This window comes from Fringilla coelebs (assembly GCF_963513975.1).
Source record: "Fringilla coelebs genome assembly, chromosome: 15".
Lineage (NCBI taxonomy): Eukaryota > Metazoa > Chordata > Aves > Passeriformes > Fringillidae > Fringilla > Fringilla coelebs.
In genome coordinates, this window is record NC_140041.1 from 8,905,706 (window position 1) to 8,933,618 (window position 27,913).

The window sequence follows — 27,913 nt, forward strand, 5'->3', positions numbered from 1 at the left end:
CTGGCTGCAGGGAGGGCATCTTTATGGCTTCTAAGGTCATTGCTGGAGGGCAGAATAGCAAAAAGTCTAATATTATTAAAACCCACACAACAAACACTCTTCTGAAAACTGAGAGGCTAAGTCAGACTGGGCACCCAAACCCTTCCCCTTGTCCGGCCCTGCTGTCCTGTGGAACAAAGGGAAGCCTGAATCCCATTTAACACAACCTGATCACTCTCAATTCTAGGAAAGCATTAGGCTCAGTGGAAATGTGTAAGTAGCTATGGCAGAGAAGGGGTTAATCTCTTTCCTGCATTAAAAAAAAAAAAAAGGGAGAAAGTAATTCACAAAGATAGAAGGACCAAGAAATTTCTCAGGTAATATAATAAATAATTCCCAGTTATAGTTTGCAATTTTAGAAATTAAATCTTCATAATAGAAATTGCAAGGAAGTTACCCATGTAGGTCTTGCTATTTCCAGAACTTCTTCAAATTCATTTCAATGTGTTTGCTCTACAAACTCAGACTCTAACCAATTTCTTCAGGTGATGGGTAAAGTCCAAGAAAATGTCTTGTCATTTTGGTTTAACTAAAACCCTGTGATCTGATGAGATTGTGATGTCGACACTGTACCAGTGCCCAAGCATACGAAATCCTGAAGACTTTATCTAATATATGGATTATTCCCTCCTTCACCTTGTAGAGGACACATATTCCTGCCAGGAAACACCACTCCCACAGACCACACAAATCAACACTGACCAGAAAGACCCTGGTTTTTGGCAGGGGCATTTCCATGTGGCTGACACCAACCTCCACCATCATGGGACAGGCTACCAATGGGATGAGCAGTCATAGCAAAATTACTTAATCTGAAATCTGGATATAGGTCTTGATGTGCTGCCCAACTAATTCAGAGAAAAGAAACTCCTGAAAGCTGGGCCATGCTGTCCATCCACTGGAGCAGGGATATCTCCCAAAGGAATCCCTCCTTAGAAACCAGCAGAGCTTGCAACATCTTATTGACTTGGACAAAATCCCACCATTATTTCTACTTCTAAGGCTGATGTGGATGCATCTAAGAAATTTGTAGCACAGGAATGAGCAAATGTGTAACCTTTCCATGTGTAGTGCCAATGTACTTCTTTCTGCACTGGAGAGCAAAGGGACATCAGAGACAGCCCATGACCAGAGGAGGAGGACACAGCAAGTCCTGCAATAGATATGCTTAGAAGGATTTAAAACCGTAAAAAAAATGTTTTTTTTCTGACTCTGGTGAGAAAGAGATTTGTGAGATAAGAGACAAAAGTTACCCTTGACTTTTCCAGCTTTTCAGCACCCGTGAATTGAAGAGAGATGCCATAGCTCCTAACAGCTGAGACCCATCTGCTGCTGACCCAGAACAATTTCTGAGCAACAAAGGAAACATCTCTTGGACATCCACAGTCAACCTTTTCATGAGTTATACAAGGACAAGACTTCGAAATACAACAATTTGCCAAAATAGGAATTGTTCTTGTTCCTCTTGTGCCTTAATTTAAAAACTTTTCCCTTTATTTCCATCAGAGTAGAAAGAGGCAGGTAGGAAAAAATAGACTAATTGAGAAGAGAAAGCCAGGCATGTGAAGATGGGGGTGGAGATGCTGGTGGCCATGGGCAGTCACCTTCTGTGGCCCTGGGTGGCAGTGGGCATGGGAAACCAGCAGGCTGCAGGATGGGATGGAATGCCACACGGGATCCCTGATCCTGCACTGTATTAGCCTGCTGAAGGTAGGGAGGGAGTAAAAAAAAAAAAAAAATTAGCAGCTTCTATTCCTCCCTGGGCTGTTTTTCCTGCATCACTGTTACTGGTTTATTTATTTATTTTAAAGACAGGCTGCCCTGGTGATCAATGTCTTGTTGATTTTATGGAGTGGGCAGCAGAAATGGGTCAACAGAGACCGCAAATATGTATAGACAGGTGAATTGTGACCCAGGAACAATTCCACTTACAAGTAAATGACCTATTTAAAAATGATTAAAGTGCAGGGACAACTTCCACCAGACCAAGTTGCTCCATCCAAGCCCCATCCAACCTGGCCTTGAACACTTCCAGGATTGGACATCCACAACTACTCTGGGTAACCTGTTATTCCAGCTTGCAACTGGAATAGGCAAGGACTCTCAGAGTGTGCAGAATTTGTATTTCAAACACAAACCTGAGACACAACTGATTTACAAGAAGTAGCACACTACAAAGTCAGACACTGCTGGGTTTGCTGGAGACTGGGCACGTCAGCTGGGGGCAACCATGCAGCCCCTGCATAACCTGGGGCTGACTCAGGCTCTGATAGCACAACCACCCAGAAGACTAATTAGATGAAACTTCAGCACTGCAAAATCATCTTGATTACTCTGACTGATTACTAAGTAATTCTTCACAAGAAAATGAAAAGAGAAGCAGCGAGTGTCACACAGCACTTCCACTGTCTCTGTACAGGTGGAACTACAACTGCAGCATTTACTGGGCTGCTTGCAGAGCCCAGCACCAGTTACCCCCACTGCCCTGAAACACATCTGTTATTTCAAGCAACTTAAAATGGACTTTATCTGACAGCTTTTGATGCTGGAATTTTAAATGAGCTTGGCCTCGCAATGCAGTTCCTATGGGGCATCATCCACAAAAACTAATAACAAAAGCAATAATAACCATAGGAAGTCAAACATCCCCACAAGTGGTATAACTGCTTCATAAGATATTTCAACCTCTTCTATGAGCAACTTGTATCTATTCTTCAGAGTAAATTATCCAGTGGGCTGACATGAGACATGTAATGAAATTGCTTTGCCACTGGCCCTGTTGATTTCTTCAAAGTTTCTTTCATTATAGGAAATTAGTGGATCACTAACACTTACTAAAGCTCTTTTTGTTTCATGGGGCACTTGCAGAGCCTGATGGAAGATCTGCCCCTCAGACAGTGACTGCACAGGAGGGTGAAGGTGATGGCTCAGTACAGGGTGGTACCAAGCCCCCAGCCTTCCTTCTCCCTTCCCTCTGGCTTTCTCCCTAAAGGAAATTACACCTGCCAAGTCTTCTCTTGCCTAATGTTTAACAAAAGGAGTGCTGATCAATGATGGCTCAGAGCTGCTGATCCCCTCCCAAGAGCCAGAAGAAGGAAGCTAACCTGCCACTCTCTTTTTTTGTTACTTGTAAAGCCCTTGGACACATGATGCCTGGTGCAGGGGAAATCTTTCATTCCTCAATGTCCGCTGTTAAAGATCTCTCACAGAGCAGGAATCCAACAGTTCATTACTTCTATCTGCTCAACAGACTTTTGACATAATTGTATTAGTGCCTCACTGCAGGGCTTGAAAAGTGAAATCTGAAAAGCAGCTTTTTGCCATTGGTTTACCTGTTTGCTGAAGCCCTGTTTATGTACTGGAATACAAACCACATTATTTGCAGCTCATATAATTTGTTTAATGCATTGCATTCAGAGCCTACCTGTGCTAATGCACCACGACAGTAACTGGGTTACTCTCACTATGTTTGAAAAAGGAAAAAACCCCATATTTTCTGAGCCAAATCCCTCCCTCAATGCAATTGTTTTCACTGAATTCAACTCAGCAGGATAAGGGATAGATGGAAGGGGGGGCAAGAAGGAGGCACTAGCTGTGCTCACCTGGATGGCAGCAGCCAAGTTTGCTCTTTTATGTGCTAAGCATCCCTCTCATTCATGGATAATGCTGGAGGGATGTGCTGCTCTCCAGAGGAGTTCAGGCACTAGCAGCCCCTCCAACACCCACACTCTGTATTTCTGCCATGTCAGTGTGTTTTGCTACTGCCAAAAACCTCCTGCTTGGCAAAGAAAATGCATTTCCATTCTTTTTGAGAGGTCTTTGACTCGGTGGGTGTCCATGTAGCACTGCAAGATGAATGTACACCCTGTCCTAAGACTAAGCTGTTTTCATCTTCCATTCAGCTACAGTCACTGCATGTCAATGTATTAATTACAATCCACAGTGCCTGTCCATCCCATTACACTGAGGTATTCAATAAATACTGATTAACATACTGGAGTCTTTCCATGAGTGCATCTTGGAGTGAATGGGCTCATAAAAATACATCTTAAAACAAAATAAGGAGGATAATAGCAATTCTGTAACAAATTTAGCCTCATATACATCTCATATTTTAGCAGACAGGAGAACAAAACCACAGGAAGAGCCTGTCTGGGCAGCATCTTTCAGGAAAATCTTCAAAATCAGTCTGTACCTGAAAGCAGTTCCAGAAGCCAGTCCATCAGACCAGAGCCCTACCCTGACACTACAGGAAATCAGGATATGGGAGAACCCTGTGAATCACAGCTCATGTCAAAATACACTCTGAAAGGATATTTGAAATGCTACCATGGTCTTTCCACCTCTCAATTCTCTCATTTAATTTCATATTTAAAAGGTGCATATATACTCTATGAAATCCCAGGGCGAGGATACTTTCATTCCCTTTTCACCCCACTCCTTTTTGGTGTTTTGCTGTGTAATCATTGTTATTCTCACTCCCTGTTCCATCACCCTCTGCATTCCCAGCCCCCCCTGCAATTTCTGGGTCTGTGGTAAATGGTGCTACTACTCAATGCTGGGTTTCAGCTGGCCACAGAGCAGGACACCATTCCAAGTGTCCAGGACAGGACCTGTGATCTTTAATTACATTATCTTTAATTTAATTATTAATTAATAATTAATACATTATTCAGATTTGCATGATGAATAGAATGACAAATTATAAACAGACATATACTTAGCACATTTCCTTTGTTTTTTATTTCTGTTAAATCATGGCCAAAAACTACTTCTCTAAGCAGCAAGTTTCGAATAACACTGCTGGAACATCAGTGTCTGAACTGTGGTCAAAGCTACAGGAATCTAAGTGTGGGATAAAGCATGAGTTTAGTAGTGCCTGTACTTGTTTGCAAAAAGAGAAACAAAAATCCTGCAGCTGAATTTTATGTATTGCAGATGAAAAAGCTGACAGCAGGAGTAGTGCTTGAGAGGCAGAGCAGGGCTGAGCTTGCCCTTATTTATGTCTCTTGATGGCTCCTGATACTCTTTCTGAAGTTTTGATCATCAAGAATCATGAGTTTTTTATGGTGGTGCTAAAGACAGATATTAGCAACAGCTGAGTTTCACCTCAAATCCTGACGCCACTGAAGCATCTCTGAAGCTTTCTACTTTTTTCTAAAGGCTAGAACCTTTTTTAATTCTTTTTGGAAATATTAAAGCAGAATCAACCTTTGAGTTCAGCCCAGTTCAATTTTCTACTGCTGCTCTTTTTTTAAAGTGTCTATCTGGGCATCCTGGATTTGTCAAGGAGATTTTCGCCTGTGAAGAACATGAAATAAAAACATCTCAGCTGTGGCTCTCCATAAATTGTATCACTGCACTGGGAATATGTACTGTACTCAATAATTTTCTGATGGCTGCTCTGGCATTTTGATTACAAAATTAGCACTGCAGCTCTGTAGTGCTGTACAGTGTCAATAAAATCTGTCCTAAATGAACTAAGAACTGGCTGATGGAAAGATCTCTGAAAGCATTTCTCAGAGGGATCCATTCAAAAGAGGAACCAGATGAGGTCCCTAATGCTGGGAAAAGGGTCAGTAAGTGACAAAACACACAACAGCAACGTGATCCCTGCCTGGATGACGAGGAAAGTAACATGGGAGGGGAAGGGTAATAAAGGAAGGTTTACCCTCTGCACCTACTCTGGTGGGACTGAGGCTGTGATAGGTAATTTTTTTTTAATATATACCATGGAATGTTTTTGGGCTTAAAGGATATGAATCTGCTCAACCAGTGGAAGAAAAGATGAAGAACATGAAATGGAGAAGCAATTCAAAGCATCCATGAGGTGCCTGTAAAGGCAGAGAGACTGCTCACAGCAGCTCTCCTCAGGTGAAGGCAGAATTTGAAAGAAAAATAAAACTCTAACAATTACCCACTTGGAAATACAAGGAGAGAAAACAAGAAAGAAGAGGAAAACTGCAGCTAAAATGTTCTGGACTGTATATAATAAACCAAGATCTGGCTCAGGATCCTACCATATCATGTCTCTGATTTCACATAAAGTCTTAGGCATTGTAACTGTAATTTTGCCCCTTTTTAACAAAATGCCATTTTTGCTTCATAAAAATATAGCCTTTGCTTCAAAAATTCCTCAGAAAGACAGAATATGACTAAAAAAGTAAAAAAACCAAAACAAAACCCAAAACAACACAAAGTTTGGGCCCAGTTTTCCTGTAGAAATGGCCTCTGGTTTTGCAAGATCATAAGGAAGTCATAGGAACTCCTGCAATTCTTCATTCACAGCTCACAGAAAATGAAAATTATACTTTTTAGACCCCTAACTACATGACTTGAAGGTGCACAGAGAATCAGAGAATCATTTAGGTTGGAAAAGCCCCCTAAACTCATTAAGTCCAACTGTTACCCCAGCACTGCCAAGGCCACCACTGAACCATGTCCTCAAGTGCCACAGCCACACATTTGTTCATTGGTTGGTGATGACCCAACATGTGTCCAGGACTGTCAGCCATTCTATGACTTCACCAATATTTGTATTTGCTCTTCACTGGCATAATTCTGTGTTTGCAAGTAACCCAAAGTACTATTATTTGTGCATGTGAAATTGCTTCAGTGAACACTGCCAGTGCAGATCAAATAATTTTTTGAGTAATGGTATTTGCCTGGTTTATGCGCCAGTGAGTCACTCATAAATTCCTATAAATATTTAAATATTCTAGTCCTGCTAGAGTGTGTGTAGACATTTGATATGGTTTGTACTACATCACCTCTGAAGCACTACTCCACATGGCAATTTCTTGCATTTAAAACCAAGATTAACAGATCAATGCACCCTGAAAAACATTTTAAGATCAACACTACATTGTCTTCTAGTGAGTTTTCTTTGCAATTTGTAGACAATAGATTTCCAATAACAACTTGTAATTAAATCACTTTCTCTTATTCAGTCGTTGCTTATTAAGACTGTTGACATTTTACAGATGGTATCTTTGGAAATGAGAGATATGAACAAGGGGGAATGGCTTTAAATGAAAAAGCCTGGGTTTAGATTAGATATCAGGGAGAAATTCTTTCCTGTGAGGGTGGTGAGGCCCTGGCACATGATGTTCAGAGAAGCTGTGACTGTCCATCCCTGGAAATGCTCAAGGTTGGATGGGGCTGGTAGCAACCATTTCTAGTGGAAGAGGTCTCTGTGGCTGGGGGTTGGGACAGGATGAGGTTAAGGTCCCTCCCAGTTCAAACCATCCTGTGCTTCCCTATTGGAAAAAACACTGGAGTTTGGCAATTGACCCCTGAGCGTGTGGGTTCTGATGTGGGAAGAGCCAAACCAGTGTCAGGCACCCTCCCTGGATTTCCATGAAAAAATCTGGCCTCTGTTCTTGACATGAAACCACAATCCTTCTAACCACATCCATGTTTCCCATTAATTCTGCTAAAACTTTATTTGAGGAGGCTCTCTTAATTGAAGCCATAATGCCAAAATATATAAAGTGGGTATAGTACAAAGCTGAGCAGCAGCCCTGATTAAAGGAATTAATGTCTGATCTGAACATAGAAACATTTCTCTTTTAGCCCAAGGCAAAACCACGTCCCTCTCTCCACTGGCAAGCATGCATCCACATAGAACATAATTATTCTTGATCTGAGCACTTTTAACTTTTTCTCTGGAACCACATTTTAGCTTTTGAAACCTTTTTGCTTAGATTAAACTTGTCTTTCTTGCTAAAAATTAATTCTGATTTTTCTCTTTTTCTGAGAAGATTCATTTTGTTCAAAATGCAGCAAAACAATTGAAACTACACAACAAACCTGATCCTGACAGCTGTTTTGTGGAACTGCAAACAATGCAGGGCACTTTGCTGGAGCCCTGAGATATATTTTAGACTTGAAGTGCAAAAGATTTTCACAAGGAGAAGGGCTTTAAAAGAGAGACAGAAAAAGAAATCAACTCTTTTTCTTTGCAGAATGTGTTTCTTTGATAGCAAGGGAGGAAAAAAAGAAGGGAAAAAAAAAAGAAAATCCAAGCAAGAAAATTTTCAACATTCAAGAAGTAGCTGCCCACTAAAATGCAGTACGGATGAACTCACTCTGATATCCCCAGCTGAGGCATCCTACCAGACAAGAATTACATTTTCAGGTGCAGCAGGATCATTCCTAGAGCTCAAGCCAAGCATCTTACACTGCATTTATGAGCGAGGGAAGGAGTTAGGTGCTTCTGAAAATGATCTAAAGTCAAAACATATTGAGCAGGGAGATCTCAGGAGCTGATCAAAGGCACCTCCATCCTTGAGCACGTGCCCAGAACTCAACACTGGCCACTCACAAGTCAGTGGGCACTCTCCCCTGTGCTGAGCTGCTGTGTCTGCCTCCAACACACACCAGCTCCATCCTCAAAATGCCTAAAAATCCAGCATGCTGCCATGGCTCAGCCATGGCAATGCTGGTGACAAAAGGCTGTTGCATTGACTTGGGTGCTCGTTGGGTTTTTCTGTCATCCCTGTTCAGCCACTTGGCACTTTCTGCAGGAATCAAGCCGAATCGTTTTCAATTTCTGCTTTTTCCCTTGACTTTTTTATCTTTTTAGTTTTGTTTCTGCTATAAGATTGCATTGCTAAAATAGTATTAATGTACTAATAACGATAATAATAACAGTTACAATAATAACAACAACATTACTACTACTAAATACCTATTAAGTTGCCTTCATCCTCTGTAACACATCTGCACACCATTCCTCGAGGCAATCAAGAATGGGCTGCTTTGGCCAGCTAAAGGCAACCTCATTTCTTTCCTGAGTAGCTCCTCTAACACCACATCAAACCAAAAGCAGAGGCTGTTGCTCCCCTGCTTGCCCAGCCGTGTTTGAAGTTGGGATATCACATCGCTCGCAGAAGCAATCAATGCTGGTAAGCTAATGAATTATTTCCAAGTTTGTACCAATATCTGCAGCAACATGAAAGAAAAATCACATACCAGGGAGATGACAGCAGGAGAGGCAGAGCATGGGGCACAAACTGTCAATATTTCAGAACTATGATTTGATTCTGTAGATAACTGTTGCTACAACATTGCTTAAGAAAACACTGCAAGCAAAACGTTTTATCTCACAATATACTTGTCCAATGTAATTATCTGGGCTGGACCAATCCAGCTGGAAGGAAGCAGCAACAAATACCTGACTGTAGGTGCTGTGTGCCATCAAGAACAGCCTCATGAATTTGTGAATAAACACTTCATCTGAACGTGGATTTTACAGGTGCAATTGCTGCTGGAGCAGCTGGCTTGCCACACGTGTGTGGAGTGCATACACACACACAGAGAGAGAGAGAGCAAATAGAGGTATTTGCTTTCCTCAAACAGTATTTATTCACCATTATCACCTTGTTTATAATGAGACCATAGAGTTGGATATGCTGATATATCTAGCAAGAACAGATACCCTGCTGAAAGCTTCTTCTTCCCTCAACACCTTCCTCTCTCACTTGACCCTGCAAGTCCCTTTTTATGTTTCATTCCCTGTTTCTCAATGCAGAGCTTTACTTTTACCCAGTCAGCACCAATGCCAACAATTTTGGGATAATTAAAAGCTCTGTCCTAAAGTAGTTTCCAGTGAATCAGAAACATGCACAACTCAAAAATAAATCTGTCTTCGACTCCACATCTCTAATGAGACTCTGGAGGATAGTGAAGGAATCAGGAATGGATTGCTCCCTCCTCCATACCCCACAGCTGTGGGGAAAACAACTCCTGGAGATTTTAGGATCACTGCGGTGAATCTGGAGCCAGTCCAACACTGCTTCTCTCAACACTGCATTGGCAGTGATTTACCTGACACCTATGCCCAGCCCAGGCTCTCAAATTCATTTTTTCACCCAGTTCATTCAAATTCTGGTCTCCCAGCCCCTGGTGGTGGCACCATCCACCCTCCCTGGCTGTCACCCAGCATTTCCCTGACCTCCTGCTGAAAGTGTGTACATCTTATTTTTATACTTCTTCCTCATGCTTTTTTGGTTAATATTAAGGACATATTTAAAAAGTAAGATTTGACCTGAAACAGAACCAGGGAGTAAAGAAAAACATTGTCTTATACTCCTTAATTGAAGTTAAGAGAAGAGCACATTAATCCTGCAGCTGCTGCTGCATTCATTCCTGCATGAAAAATGTCCCTACTTGTGTTTTTTAGATAGCAATATATCCATGGGTGACATGCCTCTCATCTTACAGAAACAGCAATTTTCTGTCTACATGTAACTTATATGCAATAGACCATGGCAAATAACGACTGGACTGAAAAATAACAAATCAGTGTTTTTCTTTCAAACTTTCTTTGTAGGTTGTTTTGGTCCAGCTATGATACCAGGAAAGTATTTTAATGAGCCATGATCTAGAATTTAAGGGGATTTTATTGTTGGTTTAACAACTCCTTATTAGCTAAACAGTGTTGACAAGATAAAGGCATTCTGATGGAATGCATCTTTTCCCTCTCCCTCAATTATCTGTATTACAAATTGACCTGTCCATATTGATGATGATGGTGATGATGAGGATACAAATCTAGAAGACTACATAGATTTTTTTCTAAAGTTAGGCTTTCACATCTGCCAACCTGCCACTTGCCCGTTAGGGGAGACAACAGGAATGCCAGAAGTGTCATGCCTAATTTTAATGACCTCCAGTCAGATACAGAGCCAGAAGTTGTATCCAAAAACCACCCATCTGAGCATTCCTAAAAGTATGACTCAGCTGGGGGATGTGCTTGCCAACTCACCAGGCTATTTCTGTGCTGATTAATTAAATGCATGCACTGCTTCAGCTCTTATGACATCTAAGCCTTTCCTTTATTAGTCATGTATTGAATCTTTGTGACAACTTGAAGAAAAGACAACAGACAAATAATCTTTCTAGTACTCTATTTTTGGCATGTGAAAAATCTCAAGATCATCATGTTAATTTTTTTTTTTTTTAATTATGGTCCTGAGACTCTTTATCTAATAAAAAATTATTAAAGAGGAATTAGAAGACACCTACAAGTGGTTCTTACCAGAGCTGCCAGGAGAGTGTTTCATCTGTCTCATGCACTACTTGTGTTTGATTAAGGCAATTTGAAAGTTGACACTTTAATCCTGCGTTAACAGATATTTCTAGTCATCCTCATAGATGCAAGAAAATGCTTAACAGTCCTATTCTTGGGATTAAGGAACAAAAGAACTTTCAGAAAACCAGAAGAAAGATGGTAGGTTTAGAAAGAAGGCCACTATTTCTGTCCATAATCCAAAACTGTGCATTAAAATGTGTAAGAAAACTATCAGCATGGTTCAAATTTATGATTAAAAATAGGACCTATTAGTTGTAGTGCTTTTACTGGCAAAACCACATTTCAGAAAATGTAAGGCTCTGTATTTCTCTCATTCATGCACTTTTTATTTATTTACAGATGATCAACGTGATGAGGAAGAAAAATAACCTTTGTGTCCCTGAGGGTCTTAGAGAGAGAGGATGGATCAAGGGGGAGCAAGAGACACACATGGAGTGAGAGAAAGGGGCCAGTTTGTGTCTCTGTGAGTTACAGCAAGGCCACAAGCCTCTCTAAAATGAAATCCAACTTCTAATGCAGCACAAGAATGTCAGATTGGGAAGCTCTTCACATTATCAAGGTCATTTTCAAACCTTTCCAACACTGCGACACTCCACCAGAGCACAGAGCACCAAAACAGATGTGACAGTTTTTGAGAGGATAAATTAGATTGAGACTCTCTGATGTCACTGAATTCTGGTAATTATGTTACTCAGCTTGCTGTGCAGCCGCGCCCAAACCTTGCTGCCAGCCTGTGGCAGCCACAATTCATGGCTTGGGTGAACTTCAAGCAACAAAAAGATCTCTCTAATAGGCAAAAAATAGGGAAAATGTGCAGGATGCACATTTGATGTTCCTTTAAACTAGAGCTGCAAGCCAAATTCTGACTCATAACAAAACAGAAATCTGATAAACAAAATTTTCATAAACCAAAGTGTGCCCTTAAGTGTTTAAAGTATTTTTTCCAACATCATTTAATAAAGCAGAGGGAAAAAAATACTTCAGCCAGGCACTAAATTCGCTTCCAGGTTCCCCAAAATTTCAAAAGTTGCAAGCAATTAACTTTGGTTTTAAATTAAAAGCTGGTGAGCCATTACCTGCTCTTGATAAAAGTCAGGATTCTGGGAAAACTGAAAATGGAGAAGTCAGTCTGGTTTTCAGCTTCACTTGGTGAGCAATTCTGTTCAGATACCAAATTCCTCTGACAAACAGTCACTGTTGCACCTTGTGTTTTGTTAAGATAATTGTGCAGTTTATCAATATTATTGCTATTAATTGGTTAATATTTTGCACTTGTCTTATTTTCATTGCCTACTTAAAATTCCCTGAACCAAAACCCTTAGAAATAATTCTTGGAATTTAGGTTTATGTTGATGCGACTTTGAGAACCCATTTATCTAAATATGCTCCCAAAAACCTGCATGTCAAGCCTTTACAGCTGGGTTAATACACTTTATGCCTTCTTAATGTATGAGATTTTATGTTTTACTGTATATCTGCTGTGTTGAATTAAATGCCTGTGTGGTTCAAACAGGGCCATGGTGACATCTGGGGCTAATCTTAAAGCACTTTAAACACCTTCCAATATTTAAAGGCAGCCTACAGGAGAGCTGAAGGACTTTTGAGAAGGGCATGGTATGAGAGGACAAGGGGAAATGGCTTCAAACTGACAGAGGGCAGGGCTAGACTGGATATTTTATGAAGGAATTAATCCCTGTGAGGATGGTGGGGCCCTGGCACAGGCTGCCCAGAGAAGCTGTGGCTGCCCCATCCCTGGAAGTGTTCAAAGCCAGGTTGGACAGGGTTTGGAGTGACCTGGTCTGCTGTCAGGCGTCCTTGCCCATGGCAGGGGGATAGAATTTGATAATCTTTAAGGTCCCTTCCAACCCAAACCATTCTGTGATTATTATCTAAATTGTTTTTTTTTTTTTTACTGAACAGCTGTAAATCAAGAAAACAGACATTACTCTCTTTAGAAAAGAATCCTGCTTAAGAGGTAACCAACTTGTTATTGGCCCTTTCCTTGAACTCAACACAGTCAATGGTTGAATCCTGCTTCAGTTTTAGCCACAATGTCTTAACCACGCCCAAGGTCTCTGTAGCTCACTGTCCTGATTAATGAATAACCCTGCCCATTTCCCTTTTTCTTTAGTATTCCAAAGGAATGAACAACAATACAACTTTCTATCACCCAGATGAAGGACACAGTGTGGGCCTTTTCCAGGGAAGGACTTCAACAACTGCTTAAAGCAAGAACATAAATTTATGAAGATAAATGGGATGACCCAAGTACTTATTACACCCCACTGTTTAAGTAGCTCTGCTATCCCCAGATCCTTGCACAGGATGCTGAGATTTGTATCACAATTGCACACTCTAATACACTCATCAACATGGAAACAATATGTAGAAAACATAATTCCCAGGCAAAATATTCAGTAAACACCTTCCCCACAGCAAACTAACTCGTATTACCACAGGACCTTTGGACAGGTTTCCATCTTGTTTCTTTAGGGTTAATCAAACCTCATACTCAGGTCTACAGACCTTGGCCAGACCACCATCTCTCCCTTGCCATCAACAAGAAGCACAACAAGATACAGAAGAAAACAATAAACTTGGCACACCTGTTCCAACCTCCTGCTCCACGCTGTGGAGCACAGACACCCTGGAAACAAGCCTTGCAAAGTGCTTCCATGGCATTAAAGACAAAAAAGGGATCAGATCGCCTTGGCTGACCACGTCTAGGGGGACAACAGTGCCCTCACAGATACTGGCATGGTTCACAAGGCAGGGCAGCCCGGAGCAGGGACTCACGGAAGGCTGTGTAGAGCTCCGGCAGGGTCAGGCGGCCGTCGCTGTTGTAATCATCAAACTGGAGAAGGTCTTCAAGCGTACAGCCCAGCAAATCTCCCTCCAGCTCCTCCTTCTTCATCAGCTGCAGCAAAGAGAACAGGTAACCTGACATGGAATGCAATGCTACACACTGCTGGCAGGGCTCACCTGGCAGATTTTCCATGAAATGACCTTTGGGACATAGATAATAGATAGACAGATAGATAGATAGATAGATAGATAGATAGATAGATAGATAGATAATAGATAGACAGACAGACAGACAGATTACCATATCTACCATTATACATTTGCTTTCTATCAAGATATTCGTATTCCTGCAGCACTTCATGGACCATGGACTACAGAGTACAGAGCCCCTTCCTTTACCAGCTGCACAGAAACGCGTTTTCATTTTGAAAATGGACTGAAAAATAAATATTCAACAGGGAAAAAGGAAAGTCTGCTTCTCTTTTCTCCTCTGTAAGTAAGGACAAAATAGTGTTCCCTGATTTTAGGACTAGAACAGGCAACAGTGGATGGTGTACTCAGCCCTGATGTGCTTTCACAACCCCTGACACTTTGCTTCTTTTGTTTTTTCAGCATTTCATTTGGGTTCTCTGAATTTATTGTAGAACACGAAGAAAATTGCTGAACTGTTGCATCTTCCAGACAGGAAAGCTTTTTCCTGTAGGCCAGGGATTCTTTTATTTACTATTCTAGTCTTGACCCATTATGTTGAAGCAATTTAAAGTAATAATGCTAAAAAAATGACCCTTCACCTAGCAAGTAAAAAATATTCAATAAAAGTGAGATCAACCATAACTTCCAAGATCAATCCTCTAAAGATGGAAACTTCCCTCTGTCTACCCTTTGTATAGAAAATTGATTAACTTTTCATAAGACTGACAAGTTTTTACTAGTCCTTTTGATTTAATGTCAGGGAAAAAAACAGTGGAAAACACTTCAGCTGCGACACACTTAGTAGATTTATGAATCTGACTTTAAAATACATTAAAGATTTAAATGGAAATAATATTCCAATTACCACCATTGTTAATAGCCTTATATATCCATGGTTGCAAAACTACATGGCAATTTCACTGTTGGGTCCAGAGGGAAAATATTGGATAGGGTCTAGCAGCAAACAGGAGGCAAACCAGCTCTAAATAGAAGGGGATGGGCCATCTGCTGCCATTGTTTTGCTCAAAGCAATTCTGATGTGGAGAACACACAGATGGGTGCTGAATCATGAAGGACTATCCCCCCTGGATTCACTCCTTTGGGGTGAACCCCTCTGCAATGAGCCTCCTAAAGATCCACCTCCAGGTCGTAAAAATCACTTTTTACTGCAGCAGTGCAAGTTACCTGCCTTGAGTTTTTGCTTGCAGACAAAGTTATAGCGCTCGAGAGACTATTTTTCTTTTAAATAAAACAAAGCAAAGGCACAGCACCGGCTCATCCAGCAGTCAGAGGGAACAAGATCTCACTGCATCACGTTCAGCTCAGCTTCCTCTGCCCATGGGCAATGAAATTGCCGTCTTTGGGGGAAATTTAAAGTTGCAGAGAGCTTCAAAACAGAGAGCTAATGCAAATCAATTACAAATCTACCTAAGAAAGAGGTAAGAATAGTTCTGTTAAGACTAAAACCTGGGTAATTAAAAATTGCTCGTTACCTAAAAAAATGTCCCTTGAAACCTGGGTGGATAAACCGGTCTTGTAAGAGCACATAAAAATCATGTTGTTAAAGAGAAAAATAAAGAATTGGCATGCTACAAATAAACTGTGAATCCTGCTGCTGTGAGAGCCCAGAGCTGCCCACAGATGTGTCCCCAGCCTGGCTGCCACCAAGGGGCCCAAGACCAGAGCCACTCAGCTCAGGACTAAAAGAACTCAAAGTTTATCTAAATTGAGCATTAATAGGCATTATTTTGACTTTTGAGAGGTGATCCCTCAGCCATGCTGGAGGCCAGATTGTGTGGAGAATGGTTGGGTGAGAGAGCTCCTGGCTGAGGCTGAACTTATTCTGGTCCATCAAACTGCAGTGGGCTCCAGATGTTCAGGCACATTTTCTGATTTTGATAACAGTGAGAAGAATGAAAATAAGAGTAGCCAATGTCTGTGTTTGCACTTGTGAGAGAGACCTGGGCTCCAGGCACATCTGCAAACAAAGCCCAGAGGAACTTTGAGGCAGACCTTACAGCACTGCCTGAGCTCCTTTGCAATAACAATTGATTGCAGGCTGGCAAACCTTTATTTCCACAAGGGTTTTCAAATCCTAATAAAATAAGTTTCATGTAAAAAGGGCAAAAAAATTGGACAATAGAACAGACACTTAGATGCCACTATGTAAAATCTGGCTTTGAATTCAGATAAAACTGTTTTCTTATAGCTACCATGTCTTTATGAAAAAATCATTGCCTTCAGAGGAAATATTGCATATATTCATAGCCCTGAGATCTAAGGGAATTTATGCTGACACTTTGCATTGTGTGGAAAGGATCAAGCATCCTGTCAACAGCCTGAGGAGTAAAATGCAGCACAAAGTGTCCTGGAGAAGAGTGAGCTCAGGGAGGAGCAGGCTCGTGCCTGCAACACCCTCTGTGCTCCCTGGGAAGTCAGAGTGCAGATAAGACACTCAAGGGTGAACTTACTGTGAACAGCCTGGTCTAGGGGCAGGTGTCCCTGCCCATGGCAGGGGCTGGAATGGGGTCAGCTTTCAGGTCCCTTCCCACCCAAACTATCCCATAATTCTATGAAGGAACAGCTTTGGAAAGTGGAATAGGTCCTAGATAGGACTGGCTTCCAAAGAGGTCTTCGAAGGCATTTGCTTCCAATTCTTCTCATGGATGAGAAGAATTAGAAATAATTCTAATTCAGTAATAATGGAATGGAAAGGCATTTTACAGGACTGTTTTCCCAGGTCTGCACATGCCAAGAGCAAGCTGAGGACACGCCAGGTTGAGCGCCCAGGATGGCTGTTTGATTCACTTTACCAAGGAGATGAATTCCAACAGCACAGCATGCCTGAAATTAGAAATAATCCTTTTTTCAAGCTCTTACCTTTTCTATCAATTTCTGCTAATCCACATTTCAGCATCTGCCTAGGGATTTTAGGACAATATACCCGTTGACAAACATCCCAACTTTGCTGTCACATTACTCTGTACTAATGCCCAGGTCAGAAGGCAGGGAGGAGAATTGAGAGATTGCTGCTTAACGTACATGCACCTAAAAAATCTAAATTGATTTTCCCCAAGCCAGCTAACTGGAAATACTTCAGAAGATGTCAGTTAGCAGAGCAAGGATTATTATCTATTTTGAGGAGTATGGATGGGGCTGGAAAGCTGCCATGTTTTTTGTTTGGAGATGAGCTTCAAATGTTTGAGACAAGGCTGACTCCTGGGAGATGCAGGGAGAGACTCACTGACTGTGTTAGACTTTCCTCCTGCACTTGCTGCTGACTGGACAGGTACAAATGACCATTCCCACCTGAGCGCTGCTGTGCTACATTCAATTCACACTTTGAATGAAAATCCGCTTCATAATTCCGTTCTCACTGAACAACCAACCTACCTGAGCCAGCTCAGAGCTGCTGAGATGCCCATCACTGTTCAGATCCAAGTGCTTAAAGAGCTCTTCAATGAGGAAGCGCTTCTGGGCTGGCCTGTCCTTGGCCAGGCTGCCGGGGGGGCTCTGCCGCCGCGCCTGCAGGTCCAGCAGGATGCTCTTCAGCCTGCTGTAGTCTGCCATTGTGCAGCTGTCCCCTGAGAGATAAGACAGCATTACTGCTCCACGTGCATTCACCTTGATCTCTTCAAAGGACTGAGGTCCTAAAAGGAAAAATTAGGCACATATGTCTGCATATTCGGCTCCGCTCAGCTCTGCGCTTGAGGAGCTCCTGGAGTTGTTACCTTTTGTAATAGCTGGCAGATTTTCTAAATCCTGCTGTCAGGGATACTCTCCAGCATGTTACCTTCCAGATTTTACAGGGCTTCAGCTACAGACTGCCACACTCAGTTTTGTAACTCCAACAAATATTAAATTGGCTCTATGCTTTTCTATATGAAAAAATTTATCCCATAAAGTAAAAAATAAACCCGGGGAAGCTGATGTTTAGAAAGTTCCACTCACGTAACTGGTACCCCAGACTGTCACCCTATGTCATCAAGGAACTCTCAGAGACAGCCTGGGGTGGTAGAAGGCCAGAGGAAGGACAGTGAGGAGTGCAGGGCTGTGGGGAGCCCCAGCAGCTGTGGTGTCACTAGTGCCTGCTCATCATCACCCCACTGCAGGCTGAAATAAATACTGACCCTGACCAGGGAAAAGGGTTATTATCAGGGAAAAGCCCTCCAGTCACTTTCCCTGAAGTGACTCTGGCTTGGCTGAAGAAATCAGATTGAACTCTCCTGACCTTGAAAGCTCACACTGTGCCTGCAGCCATCCACAGCTCTTCCCCTCCTCAAGGAAATGCATCCACATACCCAAAGTGGTACAAGATATTATGACCCTTTTCTGCTCATCTGTTGGCTGGCAGAGCTCAGCAGAATGAGAAATGGCAGCTGTCCTTCTGTGCAAATCTGTTTTCTTTAGTCAGAGCACAGCACCTGGTGCCTTGCAGGAGCCTTGGAGCAGACCCTGGAGCACCCTCAGGCTCCAGCTGTGGGTCCCAACACTCTGTGGGTTCCAACCATACCCCACCAACAGCATCAGCACCTCCAGCTCTTCCCCTCAGGTGTCCTTGTGTCCATAATGTAACTTCCCTATAAAAGTTCCCTCACTCTCTGCCATACTGGGTTTAAAACAAACCTTTTCTTTTAAACCCCATCACTGATCCTGTTGGATTAAATCTAAGATTTAAACTTAAATCTAAGAGAACATGGTCCCACTTCAGTTTAAGGGACAATACCCTTGTAGATCAGCTCCCCAAAGACTCTAAACATTATTCCTCTGAAAAACAACAGAAGACTCTGGCACAGTGACAACTAATGTTCCTATCCCTTTCTTGCTGAGCTGCAGCATTTTGGACCTCTTGGTCCCACTCCAGCTGAAACCCAATTAAAATTCCAGGTGGGAGGCACTTCTCTGATAGCAAACCCATCTACTGTCAAGGTTTTTTTTCACCCTTCATATTTTGTGCTCACAACTTCAAAAGCATTATGACCTGAGAAGGTGAGAGAGGACACAGAGGATGAACATGTGCTCACCAGTCAGGTCAGTGCCCTCCTGCTACATGAACAAGAACTGCAAGACAAGGCTTATTTCCTGCTCTGAACTCAGTCCCATCTAGTTTGGAGAGCTTCCTGCTGCTCAGGGATATTAAGCAGCTGATAAATTTTTCCTTCCCTCTAAACAACCTCCAAAAAGCACTGGTTCTCACTTGGGATCATTCTTGTTTTACAGAAAAAACAAGGCTATTCAGTTATTATTAGTTGAGTTTATTATTTTTGACTTCTTTATTTCAAACCATGTCATTTGATGGTTTGAGAAGGCAGTATATTTTTTTTTATTCAATCACCAGCTTATATAAGAGAAAGCCTGATTACTGTACCCATTTAGTCAACCTATTCTGTTGTATATACTGTTTTAGCTACTGCAATAATATTTTTTCTCTTAACTGGAATTTTATTTTCAATCAAAACTTAATCCCAGAAATGTATCTAGGGATAATGAGGGTGGGGAAAGTGATTTAATTTTCTTCCACTTCTGTTTCTGCTTTGTGGTTTCCATCAGTGAGCACCAGCAGTGCTACAGGCAATGTACATGGTGACACCTGGGTGGGCTGACCCAGGTTCTTACTTCACACCCTCCAGGTTTGTTTTCAGCAGCTGGGACTTCTTTTTGTAGATATTTGCTGTTACCTGGGTAAGGCTTTCCCAGCCTCCCTCCCTCAGCACTAACCCAAGTGTCACATCTACAGGGGTTTTATCACACTTGCAGGGATGGGGACTCCACCATGATCCTGGGCTGGATGGAGTCAATCCAAAAGAATTTTTTCCTAATCCTCAACCTAAGCCTCCCCTGGTACAACTTGAAGCCATTTCACCTCATCCTGTCATTTACTACTTGGAGTAGAGATCAACTCTCTCTTGGCTACAGCTTTCTTTCAAGTAGTTACAGAGAGGGAGAGAGCCCCCCTGCCTCCTTTCCTCAGGCTGAACCCCCAGTTCCCTCAAGCACGGTGTGAGCCAGGGGACAGAGATCTCCTTTCACTGAATTACAGCCCTCCTGCATTCCTCCATGCTCAGAAAACAAAGCCACCACAAAACTGCTTTTCTTGAAAAACTGCACACTGATCTGGGCTGCCAGCCAGCCCAAGGTAAATGTGCCCATTTACCTTGGAGGGGGTCACATTACCTTGGGGGTCACAGCCATGCTGCAGCTTCCAGACAAGTGTGATGGGCACTAAGAGTGAAATAAAGGAAAGCACAGAAGGGCAGAGCTGGTGACAGCCGCTGGCAGCAATTCCCAAATCCTGCTATAAACTCATAATACATTTTTCCCCATCACACTGTTGCTATGTTCAGGGTCATGGATCCAGCAGACCCCTATCCTGCACAGCAGGGTAAGGCCACTCCATGGTGAACACATCAAAGAAAACCAGTAGTAAGACAATTATTTCTCTTATTTAAAAAAATAAGTCCAGTTTCACATGTTGCTAACATATGCTGCAGGCAGAAAGTCAGAAGGTGCTTCTAGCCCCTGTCAAATCAATACCTTCACTTCCTTCTGGAGAAAATCACACTCTCCAGCTCTGTTGGAAGTGGATCCCAAGCCTCTCTCCAGGGTGTGGATGTGACAGACTGCATGGGTCTCACACCTTTGCACATTTTCCCTGACATCCCAGACATCTGAGGGCTGCAGTGACACAGAAGCAGTTGGTCAGAGCCCAGCAGCGCTGAGCTGTTTAGCAGCACACAAGCAAAAGCAATAAAGTTCTGTCCCAGGGTGTGAGATTGATAATTTCCTCCTTTGGACTAAAAGATCAATAGAAAAATGCACTACAACTGCAATACATATTTATAGCTATCTATATATATATGCATTTAAGTATATATGTATAATTTATATACTTATTCTTACTGTAGTGGAAGAACAGAGGGAAAACTTCTCCAGGTCAGTTGAAGTACTCTGACCTGAAACTATAACTTTGTATTAAGTCTGGCCAAAGTGTTGGCTCAGAAATTATCTGTGCTTGGGATGTCTGAGCTGATGTGCTGCTGCACAACCCAGACCTAATGCTTTTTATTTCAAACAAAATAATGTGCTTCAGCAACCAGACACGGATGTCCTAGAAAAGACACTGCCTGCTCAGCCAAGTTATGGAGGAGACACATTCAGGCTACTCAAAACATCTGGAAAGTCAATACCAAAGACAGCAAGATTCTCCTGCAGCAAAGATCCTTCCCCTTATTTACTAAGAATTATTATTGCATCTTTTAACCTAAGTTCCTTAGAGACTGCTGACACTGAGCTGGTTTATAGGTCTTGGAGAGCAAAGCTCTGTATTTCCCCTCCTTCCCTCTCACTCTCTCCTGCTGTCCTGACATCTGTAATCTTCTTACACTGTGCCAAGCATCTACCAACTTTATCTACTAAATACTGTCTCTTTAGGCTTCTGCCTCCTCTGGTTCTGCTCCTCCAAGTATTACAAATCTGACTGTTAAGCAAAAAGAATGTCAGAAAAGCTATCTGTGTGCCCTCTCACTTATCCCCACTCTCCTCTCTCTCTGCTGACTGCCCCCAGCAGTTTCCTTTGCAACACAAACGCATCATTAGCAGTTTATCTCATCTCAGGCTGCTCTCCTTGGTAGGTCTTGCTAATGGATGTCTCTCAGCTTGGTTTCCTTGTTAGAGCTTCCCAGGGGCTTGGATTCTGCTCACAACTGCAACCTGTGTAGGGAGGTTTCGTTTGGATGTCAGGAAAAGGTTCTTCCCCCAGAGGGTGTCTGCACACAGGAGCAGGATCAGCAGGGAATGGTCACAGCACCAAGCCTGACGGAGCCCAAGGAGCATTTGACAATGCTCTCAGGCACCTGGAGGGACTTCTGGGGTTATCCTGTGCAGGGCCAGGAGCTGGACTTGATGATCCTTGCGGGTTCCTTCTAACACAGGAGTTTGTGATTCTATGATTTTAGCTGACCCCCACCATTCAGAGATGGGTTTTGAAGCATTCCTTCCCTGCCCTGTTTCTAAACATCAGAAATGCCACCACATGTGTTCAGGTGCCTGTGTGGAACTGCCAGCTGACCCCCTGTGTGTACTCAGGCACCATCCCCACCACACAGCTGGGGAGCCAACACACAGAGAGACACCCACACAAACTCTGGATGAGCTAAAATTGCTATTCTGCCCTGCCCTAAACTGATTCTTCAATTCTAGTCCATTATTTCCCTTTTCATGCTGGGGAAGATCTCCAATGCAACAAGCTCTTCTTATCAGTTTAGAGCATTTTCAAACCCAGTGAAGCCTGAAACTGCTTGAATTAAAAAAGAAAAAAAAAAAACAGAAAAAAAGAGACAGGGAAAGAAAAACAATAAGACAGAAGAAGAGTAAAAGAAAAATCCAGCATATGAAGGTGTGATTGCTAAAATGTGGCAAATAACTGTCAAATTTACATGCTCTGCTCCAAGCAATGCTGCTTCTTGCTCTGTTTTGCAGCAGCCACGTAATTCATCCTGTTTAGCACTTCTGCATGCTTTGGCAGATAAAATATTGATCAGCCTGCCAAGGAACACAGAATGCCATTATGTTTTTATGTCAGAACTCAGTAATGATCTACATTTATCAAGAGCATCCTCCCTGTGAAAGGTCAGTGGTGAATGTAGCTAAATTGTGATGACAGATCATTAATCCAGCTCCCTCAATAATTGTCCTCTTTAAAAATTTTACTCTTGGTTTCTGTGAATTGCTGCAGGTTTTTACACTTGCATCCCAATCTTCAACCCAGTTCTGAGTAAAAGCAGATAACAGAGGAACAGAGGCTGGAGATGAAAGCGTCCTTCAAAGGAATGCAGGGTACAAAATAAAAATAAACTGAGGAAGCAAAGAGCTTCCTTTGATGGGGAAACTAATCTCCCAGTGAAATATTACTGTGCAAGGTGCCTTACAATGCAATGATTACTCGAAATGTCAGAACTTCTTTAAATATCAAAAATTTTCCTGGGGACAGGAAAATTAAAGATGACTTCAGTTCTTCAGGGGTCTCCTTGCAAATCCCCATTCTGCCTTGCAAATTTTTTACCTGTCTCTTTCTATCTATCTTTCTCTTCCTTTAATTGCTTGTTTCTGCACATGCATGGAGAGTTTGGCTGGACTTTCCTCCCAGTTTTCCTGTGTGGTTGGAAAGAAGAAAATAACAGCTTTTCTCAACAATTTACATGAACAGACTTCTCTGAGCAAGCGCAGCTGCAGGAGGAGAACATCAAGAAACCTTTTTGGAATTGACAATTTCTTCCAATTTAGAAATATCTGTGAGTTTTGAATCTTCCCAGCTCTGAATTTTATAGGCTGTAAATACTACAGGTTGGATATTAGGAAAAAAATCTCCATTTAACCACTCTCCAAAGAGTGGTTAAACTTTGGAAGAGGCTGCTCAGGGAAGAGGCAGTCACCATCCCTGGAAGAGTTCAGAAAATGAGCAGATGCAGCACTTTGCAGTGGGACAGTGGTAATGGGGATATTTGGCTGAAGGTTGGACTTTATGGTCTTGGAGGTCTTTTCCAAACTTAATGATTCCATGATTCTATGCAAGGTCTGAGCAAACCAATTTACGATGAAGAGAAATTAACTGAAATCTTAATGTATAAACATCAGTGATAACAACCAATTAACTTCTGATCATTCAGAGAAAGCTTCCTATAAAACACCAGGCTGTGTTCTGCAGCAATTACACTGCACATAACCCCACTGCAGTGTTCCTGTAACACCTGATAATGACACAGGGAGTGTTCTGCTGCCTCCAAACATCACTGAAGACCGTCTCTGTGCACAGAGGAAGCCACACGCCACAGATGTGACATTAAGGCAATGCTGCTAATTGCATCCTGTTCCCTCACAGCATCACCTGCCTGCCTCCTTTACACACAACCAAGCTCCTCAAAGGCTGAGTACCTGTTTTATTCCTGAGTTGAATTTACAGGTTAAGTGAAACTCTGGTTCAGTTCCTGCTAAGAGGAGCAGATGTTTAACTTCATGCAAATTCATGAACATCCTTCAGTTGCTTCTGCTGAAAAAATTCAATTAACAATAAAAATCCAAACTAACTTGCTTATCTTAGGGATGTGTTTCAGCTAATAAGATGTACATTTATCAGGTATCCATATATAATTTAGCAGCAACTGGGAGCTCACCAAATTTATCACAGAAATGGAATGGAATATAGGCCATGAAGTAGATACTATTAAACAATAGACATTTACAACCTGGAAGAGTTAAAGCTTGCCTCAGTGTATATTTGTTTCAATATTTCATTTTATTACAAGAAAAAGCACCCATCTTTTACTCTGTGAGTTTTAAAAATATATTAAAAACTTACAGCATGAGAATATTAATTCCCAGTTCTATAAACAAAAACTCTATTCCTACCTTAAACAATTACCTTCCAAACTGCATAAAGCTAAATGAATCGTATGCCTCAGCCCCCAGTGCACAGAAAGAGGAGGATGAATTTGCAGCCTTTCTTGGGAAGCCCAAGAATTACAACTTGGTTTGCCAAGTCCAAAGGCAAGTTCTAGATTTGTGTCCTGCCTGGGAGGGAGCAGGGGCAGCCCCAGGAGGGAGGCAGGAGGAAGCCTGCAGGTGGGAAAACACAAAATAAACGTCATTTATCAAGTGCCTATCACCACCTAGGCAGTGTGCCACAGATTTATAGACTTTTAAGGCCAAGAGGGATTATGTGCACACTCTGACCTCCTGCCCCAAGTTCAACAAGATTTTCCCTGCAGCAGCTCCATAATTTGTTTGCTCTATAGCACACCACCCAGGAAGGCTTCCAGCCCTAATTTAAGCATCAAAGAGCAATTTTTTTTCAAATGATTACTTAGTCTCAGTGGGCAAACATATTTTATTTTTAATTTGCTTAGCTTCAATTTCCATCCACTGAATTTTGTGACACATATATCTGGTACAGCAAACTATAAGTCTCATATTCCACATCACCTTCCCAGTCCTGCTCTGCTGCTGTGCTCATCCCAGGTTACACCTGTCCTCTCGAGGAGCTGTGGGATACAATGGCTCTCACTAAGGCAGCTCACATTCTGAATGACTGGGTTTTCTCTCTTTTCTGGGAATTTTATCCTTCTGTGGTTGACAAAAATGGCTGTGGCCATGTTTGCAAGAACCTTTGGCTTCTAGTCAGCAGTGGGTGGCTTTTCCAAAATTCAGTGCCCACCCCTGAGCTGGCTCACACCCTTCCTGGTGCTCCAAGGTGGTAGTGGGCACACACTACTTTGTGTGCACTGCCCACAGAAAGCCCAAACACATTCCCAAGCCAGAGATTTCGAGATGATTTGGTGGATGATTGCTCTCATTCCACCAAGGCATCTCTCCCAAAAATCCATTCAGACAGCATTCCTAAAAACTACTTAGCATAAAGAAGATGTAACTAACAGCAATGCCTGGGCTGGGAAAGCACAAAGGCAAGCAAAGCTATTCTGATTACATTTGCTACATGCTGAGTATTAACTGTTATTTTTGTGTTAAAAAATTAAAAATTACTGTCAAACCAGAGGGAAGAAACAATGTCATGAACATCAATGCAGATGAAGGAACACCACACAGTCAAGGCAAACAACTCATAACTCCTATTTTGCTTGTCTCAACTATTAGGTGAGTGTAAATATAACAGAAATCCTGAGTGAATTATGCATGAGTCCTATGCTGAAAACTGTTTCTAATGATTAATTTACTCAAAACACAGCCCACTCTGCTGTAAATCTTTTACTCCCCACAGAGATGTGATCTTACACACACACTCTCACACACTCAACTCCCTGTGACTGTTGGGTACTCTCTCTAAATTATATTATATATACAATAAGATAGCATTTTTCTGCTTTTTAAAAGCTATTAAGCTAAACTAGTGATGCTGCATTCTAAGGTGCAGATAAGGGAGGAGGGGAGCAGGAGAGGAAAATGTCCCTTATAGAGGTCTTTTAACAATAACAACAAAAATAGCTTAAGAATGTCTAATTACTTAAGATCCCACCCCAGAACAGTGTAATTAATTGCTTCAGTGATTGAGAAACACTGTATTGAAAGAGCCTGGGAAGACAGTGAGGTTTTTATAAAGGATAAGAAAGAGAAGAAAATAAGACAAGAGAGGTGACTGGGCAGGTTCAAGGTGATTGCTGGGGATTCTCAATCAGACCCATAAGAGACACTGCTTAATACTGCTTTCCAATATGGAAAACAAAACAAAACAAAACAAAACGACCAACAAAAGAGTAAATTGACCGTTTGCGAAAAGACACACTCCCAGACAGCAACAGCTGAGAAGCACTTCTGAAAACAGGGGTTTTCTCTATAAATCCAGGCTTGAATTTCTGTTTCACCACTTCAGCAAATCAAAGGTAATTAAAGGCAAACCTACTGTGTATGACTCTGTATGACATCTCCATTTGTGTGATTTGTACTTTCTGGGGTCAGTCATGCATCCCAGGGCCCTGATGCTGCCCGTGCTGCTCCATGGCAGCACAGTGGGACCCTCCAGGAACCTCTACACTCAGTCTGTACAGAGTGGTAAAAACAAACACGCTGCTTTTAGCAAGAATTGATTAGATGGTATTAATTTTACATATTTCCTTGTGTTTTTGCTGTAAGGATGGTTAGATTACTGGTTTCTTTCCATGAGCTGAACCTTTGGGCCACCAGCAATGGCAGGAAGGCTCTGCTCTGATCAGCAAAGTTTCATTGTGATGGGCTATGAAAGAGTATTTGGAGGACAGCTGTGGGTCAGCAGGGAATTTTGTGTGTTGGGAGAAGTCTGTACTGACCTACAGACTTCTCCCTGTCCATGTCTGTCCAGTCCATTTAAAGGCTCTGAGATAAGGTTCTCAAAGTGCTTTCAGAGAGCTCCTGGCATGGCTTTAAAGCCTCGAGTGCTGCCAAAACACAAACAGCAGAATAAACACAGCACAACAGATCTGCTGGGACCCTTCTATCTGTACACACAGCAGCATCAGATGCTGTGTCAGTGATGGATTACAGCCTCAATACAGAGGCAGCAAAGGCAAGATGGACAAGAAGTTAAGAGCTATCACCCTTGGCTTGATGCATATCGCCACAGACAAGGGAAAACCCAAACCAAATACATCAAGAAGAAGAGTTGTTTGAAAGCCAGTAATTTCTTCTGCAATGTATCTGCAGTGAGCACCAGTTTACACCTGATGCTGTGCTTTAGCTTAACTCTTCATACCTGAGATTGCTATTTTTAAATGAAGGGAATTAACCTTTCAGACCATTCATGTTGGAGACTGCTGCTTTGTTAACAATGAAGCCAAATCTCCCCGAGTGATCTGCAGGACAGAAATAAATAAATAAGGTCTTCCTGGCCATTTGAAGCACCTGAAACCACATATGATAAAAGCTGTCATTATGAACTGGAAGAGTTAATTAATGTACAGTGATGATTAGCTTCACTCACTCTTCACTTCAGCACTTATGCGAGGCAGAGCCTCAGTTCACCTGAGTGTGCAGGAAGCCAGATGTGCCTATCACTGTAGCCAACACTTATTCCTCATTTCTGTATGAAAAATATCTTCAGTACTTTAATGCCCTTTAATTTAAAGTAACTAAACCAAACAGGCTTTTGTTAGATAAACAGGACGTTTGCTTGTTGTGCCTGCTTCAGCTACACAAGCTGCAGTTTGACATTTTACAAACCTCTACCTTATTCCTATTAGAGAAAGCAAAATTGTCTGGATTCCTCTGGGAAGTAACCAATGCTCACTTTTTTATGGC

At 42.0% G+C, this 27,913-nt stretch overlaps 1 protein-coding gene across 1 annotated transcript in view; it reads right to left on the reverse strand.

The window, feature by feature from the left end:
• The window catches only part of FSTL4 (follistatin like 4), a gene marked incomplete at its 3' end in the record, with an annotated part of 196,306 nt that overhangs the window by 76,352 nt on the left and 92,041 nt on the right, over window positions 1-27,913 (reverse strand). The window contains exons 4-5 of the mRNA XM_084215769.1: window positions 17,528-17,718; window positions 13,934-14,054 (exon numbers count right to left, since the gene is read on the reverse strand). Of these exons, the coding sequence (XP_084071895.1) occupies window positions 13,934-14,054; window positions 17,528-17,718 (312 nt within the window). The remainder of the gene's footprint in view (window positions 1-13,933; window positions 14,055-17,527; window positions 17,719-27,913) is intronic.